The sequence below is a fragment of the Fukomys damarensis genome, unplaced genomic scaffold (genome assembly GCF_012274545.1).
Source record: "Fukomys damarensis isolate Sample0158 unplaced genomic scaffold, DMR_v1.0_HiC HiC_scaffold_23, whole genome shotgun sequence".
Taxonomy (NCBI): Eukaryota; Metazoa; Chordata; class Mammalia; order Rodentia; family Bathyergidae; genus Fukomys; species Fukomys damarensis.
Window position 1 is genome coordinate 4,162,321 of NW_022900935.1, and position 6,962 is coordinate 4,169,282.

General features: G+C 46.5%; 1 protein-coding gene across 1 annotated transcript; it reads right to left on the bottom strand.

Moving 5' to 3' along the window:
• Nucleotides 1-793: 793 nt before the first annotated feature.
• On the bottom strand, nt 794-2,611 carry LOC104855402 (phospholipase A2, membrane associated). The gene is made up of 4 exons (XM_010614249.2): nt 2,572-2,611; nt 2,150-2,294; nt 1,786-1,895; nt 794-1,005 (listed from the first exon to the last, which is right to left on the bottom strand). The coding sequence occupies exons 1-4, from the start codon at nt 2,609-2,611 to the stop codon at nt 863-865; spliced, it is 438 nt and encodes a 145-aa protein (XP_010612551.1). The 3' UTR covers nt 794-862.
• Between the last annotated feature and the right edge of the window lie 4,351 nt (nt 2,612-6,962).

The window sequence follows — 6,962 nt, forward strand, 5'->3', positions numbered from 1 at the left end:
AAGAAAATCCTAAACTCCATCAGGTAATTGTAAGGGTTTGGTCACAGTGCCACGCTTAGATGAGGGTACTGGCTCGGGGTTTTAGTTTATCTGATGCAGTATTTGGGCAGGGTTGTATGGTGCTCCTTACCGCAGGCATTTAGTTAATTTGGCAATGGAAAGCATGGTTTTGTTTTGATTCGGATGATTCTTCCATCCCTTAATAAGCCAGTAGGAGCTGCTGTGGCCCAGGAAGAGGAGAGGGATGCCTGAGTCTCAGGCAGCTGAACACAAGACAGACCCGGCTTTGTATGTGTGGCTCCTTGAGTTTTAAACACGCCCAAGCAGGCAGCATGAGTGTTGCCTCTAGTTGGATGAGAAAACCAGGGCTTAGGACTGTGGGACAGGACAGCCTGAGTCCAGAGCCTAGACTTTAAATTTGTTCACTATGTATTGGTTTGTGGTATAGTGCACTTTCACACAAAGAGTGAAGGCAAGGGGTCACACAACAAACACAGTTTATAAATGAGTTACTTTATTTGGGAGGCCTCACCAACCAGTGTAGTTGCTGTGTTTAGCCCAAAAGTGGGCACAGAGTGGGACAGTGGATGGAGCTGGGTGACTTGGGTTGAGGGAGGGACAAAAAGAGTGGGAGATGGGGACTCAGCACGGGGTGGCAAGAGCACACAACAAACACAGTTTATAAATGAGTTACTTTATTTGGGAGGCCTCACCAGCCAGTGTAGTTGCTGTGTTTAGCCCAAAAGTGGGCACAGAGTGGGACAGTGGATGGAGCTGGGCGACTTGGGTTGAGGGAGGGACAAAAAGAGTGGGAGATGGGGACTCAGCACGGGGTGGCAAGAGCTCCGAGAAATTGGGCTTCTCAGCAACTGGGGGTCTTCCCACGGCACATCAAATTGGGATAGGTCTGGTATATTTTCTTGTAGCTCTTCAGGTTTTGTGCAAAGCAGGAGGCAGCAGCTTTATCGCATTCACACAGCTGCTTCTGACAGGAGCTCTGGTTTGCTGAAATTAGAAGAGGGCAGTCACCAGATGGGAAGTTTTTATTATTCCATGGATTCTTGTGAGGAGGAAGCTCCTCATCTGACACAAGGACCTGCTGACCAATGGGAGGCAGCATTCCTGCCTTCAAGCCGATGGGGACACAGAGCACCACATGCCCGGACTCTGCTTCACACCCCACGGGAACGCCTCTCTCAAAGCCCTTGGGGTGCAGAGGAGCCCTGTGTGAGTTCCTCAAAGTGGCCTCTGCTGGTTAATGGGCCATTAGTCTACTGAACAGGGCAGGGTGAGTCCTCTGAACTGATCATCTCCTGTCACTCTCTTGCTCAATAGCTCCCCACTGCTTTAGGACAAAACCTACTGACACTTGGCCTGGAGGGTCTTGGTCCAGCCCCTTCCCTGTCTCACCACCCTTCCTGTCCTCACACTTCCCCTGGTGGCACAGCATGGTCTGTGGTCCCCTCAGGTCCTCCTCTGGGAATGCCACACCCCTTCAGTCCCCTGCCTCTCTGCAGAGCCTCTGGGACTCAGCACAGATGACACCACTTCGAGGAGCTTCCTTGAGCCTAAAGTGTGTTGAGGGTCTGTCTTTTGCTTCCTTCCTTTGCAGCCTTCCCCGCCTGGTGCTCTCAGCTTCCTTGCCTCCCACTCAATCCTGAGCTTCTTGAGACAGAGACTGTGCTTCTTTGTGGCTCTGTCTCTGGTGCCCAGTGTGGTGCCTGGCACAGTGGGCACTCAGTACATGCACGAAGGAAACACGATGGTGTCACAGGGCTTTCTTACCTTTGCAGGTGATTGAGCTCCCTGCTATGGTATAATCATACTTCAGCAATTTTGTGCCACAGCTAAGTTTTTTCAGATTTTTGTAGCAACAGTCGTGCCTGGCACAGCACCTGGAAGGAGAACAACCTGTTGGGGCTTCCTTCTCACAGCTGTAGGGCTTTTGATGTCCCTTCATCCATCTTTCCTTACATTGGACAGAGACCCAGTGACTTTGGGATGGTCTAGGGCACAACATGGTGGCTGCTTTTCCAGGTGGTATTTCCTGGGAATTTGGAGCCACTGGGCAACAGTTCTATCCTTGCAACTCAGAGCCCTGTCAGTACCAGAAGTGAGCAGAGGGCAGGGAAGGCTGGGGTACTCTCACCAATCTGTTGCATCCTTGGGGGTTCCTCTGCCACCCTTGCCACAGTGACAACCGTAGGCACCATAACTTAAAAGTGCGTTCTTTCCTGTCTTGCTCTTGATCATCCTTGAGAATTGCAGCAAATCGCCATAGATTTGAGGCAAGCCTGGAAAGGAATGGCCTTGTGATGGGGGGCGGAGCCCTTCTCCCTGTTCCTTCCCTCTCACAAATGTCTTTTCTGCTCCTCCCATTGAGAGAAGACTGTTCCAAAGCCTGGAAAGGAATGGCCTTGTGATGGGGGGCGGAGCCCTCCTCCCTGTTCCTTCCCTCTCACAAATGTCTTTTCTGCTCCTCCCATTGAGAGAAGACTGTTCCAGAAAGAAGCAAAAGTGGGGGTCAGGATGCTTCTCTCCCTGTGCTCAGAGATCAGGGTCAGCTCTTACCAGAGACCACGATCAATGCCAGCAGCAGAAGGGGCTTCATGCTGAGAGCTCTGTGAAGGACAAGTGCACACTCATTGGCCTGAACTTCTCTCCCACTCGGTCTCATCTTCTGTACTGGTGCTTACTCTATTGCCCAACTCTACAGCCCTGGAGCACACGTGTGCCTTCCATCCAGGTTACAATGGAGCGAACATCTCTGTCACACATGACAGCACACAGAATGACTTTCAGCAATGCTTGGACACACACCACCTCCTCACCCTTCCTAGACTTGTGGAGTGATGTCGCAGACATGCAGGCCTCCGACCTTTGGAGACCTCACATGATACAGCAATGAGAGCTCCCTTTCTCCTCATCAGACAGAATTCTTAGGAGGGTGGAAGGAGGTTCATTCCAAAATGCTGATCAGAGGTCAGAGGTTTTGCCTTTCTACTAGGCATTTTTTGCATGTTCCTGTACAGATTCCATAGATTGAATCTGATTCCCAATATTTTTCTCTTGAACTAAAGTGACAACCTCTCTTTGTAAGCCCTTCCGACCTCATGCCGAGTGCAAATGCATACACTCCTACTCAACAAGCATGCTTGCACTTGGATGTTGTGTATACACGGTCTTGAGCTCTCCACTCCTTCACACATCCTGTGTTCAGCACCCTTACAAACTCCCACAGCACACTTACATGTTCACCATCTTTTGTACACGCCAATTGTGCACAGCAATGCTGATGCACACATGGGATACACACACACACACACACACACACACGCATGCACATGCAAACACATGACACCCTTGTTCCCAAAGGCAACAAATGAGCAGGAATTCTAATGCTTTTCCCTGGGGATTAGACTGGGTATTTACCTCTCCGAGGATGAGGATGCTGGATTTGGTGCTGCCAAGTGACTATTTTTCCTGAACTTCAGCTGCTCTTAAATAGCTGGGGTTGATGGTCACGTGGTGTGGCATAGGTGTGGTCACTTGCTGTACTCAAAGATTGGCCGACCCGGTCTCCTGGGTACTCACCTTTCTTCCCAGATCAGTCGGCGTGACAGAGACGAGCCTTGGAAAATTTTTATTTATTTTATTAGTTGTATGTTTGTGAAGCCCTGGTAAATCTTTCATGCGATGGGCTGTTTCCCGCATACATTTCAGGTCATTGGAGGACTTTCCCATGGCTTAGCTCCTGCCCAGGTAAATTCTCATAGCCAGGTCTGTGTGTGACCACCAGTCAGACACCTCCATGAAACCACTTCCATGGTGGACAAGGGCTGTGAGCTCCGACAGACCACGGACTCATCTGTACGGCAAATTGGTCATTTAGTAAGCAAGCGTTGCTCCTTTCTTCTGCTAAATGTAGCATCTGGGGATAGGGAAGAGCAATTAGTGCTGTTCATTCACTGGCTCCAACAATCATTCATTCCCAGGAAGCACACACTGCAAAGCTTCTACAAAGCTCCTGTGCAGACTTCTGGGAAGTGATGAGGACTACACCCTACTCCTGCCCTTGGGGCCCCCACAGCCCATCAAGGGAAGGTTGAAAGGGCAGATTCCATTTCTTTGCAACTAGGGCCAATGTTTCCTTCTGTTTTTCCTCTTCATTCTCTTCCTCCTCCTATGTCATCCCTTAGTTTTCTAATCCTAAGGAAAGACAGAGGCTGTCCTTGCCATTCCTGTGAAACCTCTGCTTCCTCCTTAGCCCCAGGCTGCAGCTGTTGGAATGCTCCTTTTTTCCTCTGGCTCTGGGGATGCAGTATCTCACAGTTCATAAAATGCATATCTTCTTTCTTGCTCACCAACCCGTGGTGAGAGTGGACTGAAGTAAACATCATGATGCTTGTGAACACTTTGTCTGTGCCTCAGTCTCTGGTCCTTCACAGGGGTGCACTCCTGGGTTTGCTGCATTCACGGGCATCAATGTGAAGGGTCGCTCCAAGCTGGTACCAGAGAAAACCAGGTGTAACTCCTGGCCTTAGTGCGCTCCATGGTGGGTTTTGAAGGTGGGGTAATCTGTGTGCTGAGCCATGCATTGAGGACACCTGTCCTGAAATACGCTGCCACTGTTAGCACAGAAAACAAACCTGTTATATTAAGCCTCTGAGAGTTGAGACTGGTAATTACTCAGTAGTATCTAGATTGTCCTAAGAGTCACTAGGGTGGATTTCCTCATGAGATGGTAGTACACTTCATATGCCAGACTCCCATTCTTGGTTGCACTGTTTCTGCTCCTCTTCCTACTTTCTATATTCAAGTCTCAGAATGTGACTTTGTCTGGAAATAAGCTCATTGCAGATGTAATTACATTACAATGAATTAATTAGGTTGGACCTTAGATCTATATGACTGGTGTCTTTACAACAAGGAAATCCTTGGCCTCAGAGACATGCACATAAGTAGAACACTGTGTGAAGACAAAGACAGAGATCAGGAAGAGGCTTGCACAAACTAAAGTGCCCAAGATTGTTGGAAACTATCAGCAGGTAGGAAAGATTCTCCAGCTCGGCCCTCAAAAAGAACCAACCAACTTTTATCTCTGATTCCAGAACTATGGAACAATAAACTTATTTTCTCAGCCACATATCGAGGGACCTTTGCTCTCAGTTCAAAGCCATAGTAAACAACAGTTCCCAAAGATTTCCAGGAACTCCTCTTCTCAATCCAGGATCCTCTCCTGCAGCAGCTTGTTTTACTCCTACATCAGATTCAGAAATCTCACGGCCCTTTGTTCAATACTGAAGCTTGTGGAGAACTAGTTACTACAATAGGCAGAAATATCTCCCAGTCCACATATCCCTGTGGCCCCAGAATCAGGTCCAGGCTTTAGGGGAAGGAAAAACTTTCCAACATCCAAAGATTCTGGTGACATCAGGCAGCGCCTCTATTATTTAGAACAGTGAAGTTCAAAATAAAACTGAGCTGGAGGTGGAAAGAGTTTCCTCCACCTAAAGTACACAAGCTCTTCTCCACTTACCTCCCGAAGCTGTGTGGCACACCTGCTCTGCTCAGTGAGTCAACATTGACGCATCACTATTAAAGAAAGTCTGTTGGTTACATTACTCACTCTAATTGTTATATGGCTTAGAAAAACTGTTTAATGATATAGATCCATTCCTATAGTACAATACAGGCAATTCATTGCTCTGAAAACCCATTTTACCCTTCCCTTTGGCCAACTGTTGGCAACGAGTGATCTTTTTACTGCCTCTATAGTTTTGCCTTTTCCAGATGTCATACAGTTGGACTCTTACGGTCAGTAGCACTTTCACATTGGCTTCTAACACTTGGTAATATGCTTTTAAGTCCCCTTCGTGTCTTTGGGTGATTTGATAGCACATTAAAAAAAATCACTTAATAATATTCAATTGTCTAAGTGTTTCACAGTTTATTTTTCCCATCACCTATCAATGACATAGTGGTCATTTGTAAGAGTTGGTATTTTTGAATAAAACTGTAGTTCACATTTGTGTGCACAGTTTTGTGTGGGCATAAGTTTTTGAGTCCTTTGAGTAATTATCAAGGAGTGCAATTGCTGGTTACGCTCAATGTCAAGCATTGACAGAAGCTGCCAAAATGTCTTCCACACAGGATATACCCTTTTATTTATTTATTTATTTATTTATTTATTTATTTATTTATTTATTTATTTATTTATTTTGGTACCCGGGATTGAACTCGGGTCCTTGCGCTCGCAAAGGAGGCCACTGAACCGCTGAGCTCAATCCCCGGCCCTGGATATGCCATTTTATATCCCACCAACAGTGATTGAGAACTAGTTTTTCTCTAAACCCTCATTGGTATTTGATGTCTGTGTTCTGGACATGAGCCATTCCAACACATGTGTAATGGCAACTCATAGATTCAATTTTTTAATGATGACCGTATTTTCATATGTTTATCATCTCCTTTGGTGCGACATCTGATCAGATATTTTGCCAGATTTTTCGTTGGATGTCTTAATTATTGAGTTTTAAGAACTGTGTGCATTTAGACAACATTCCTTTATCAGGTATATCATTTGCAAAAGATAACTTCCTCCCTTACCCTTTCCTCTTTCCGACCTTATCATGTTTATTTCCTTCTTGTCAGTTACTACAATCTTCAGTACTTTATTTATACGAGTGTTTTACTTTTTGGTTAAGTAAAGGAAGGATGAAAAATGGAGGTTTGTAGGCTTCTTGGATAGTGAAAGTATTTAGAATTTCTTGTTTTCTCCTTCCTTCTTCTTGTTTTCCCCCATGAGACAAGATGTGTGTCAGACACCCTGGTATCAGGTGCCAAGATGCACTTCAAAAGGCAAGACATATATAAGAGGTGGTGGGGAAAATTCCAGAAGGTAAAGGAGAGAAAAGGACAGAAAAAGTGAGAGCAATAGGGGTCAAGAGCATTCAGACCAC

What these genes read in the sequence shown, in the direction of transcription:
- LOC104855402 (XM_010614249.2), bottom strand. Translation starts at nt 2,611, where the DNA reads ATGAAGCCCCTTCTGCTGCTGGCATTGATCGTGGTCTCTG. An exon ending in CCCAAGGATGCAACAGATTG is followed by an intron (nt 1,896 to 2,149) that starts GTGAGAGTACCC and finishes TTCTCCTTCCAG; the next exon opens with GTGCTGTGCCAGGCACGACT. An exon ending in GAGCTCAATCACCTGCAAAG is followed by an intron (nt 1,006 to 1,785) that starts GTAAGAAAGCCC and finishes TTCTAATTTCAG; the next exon opens with CAAACCAGAGCTCCTGTCAG.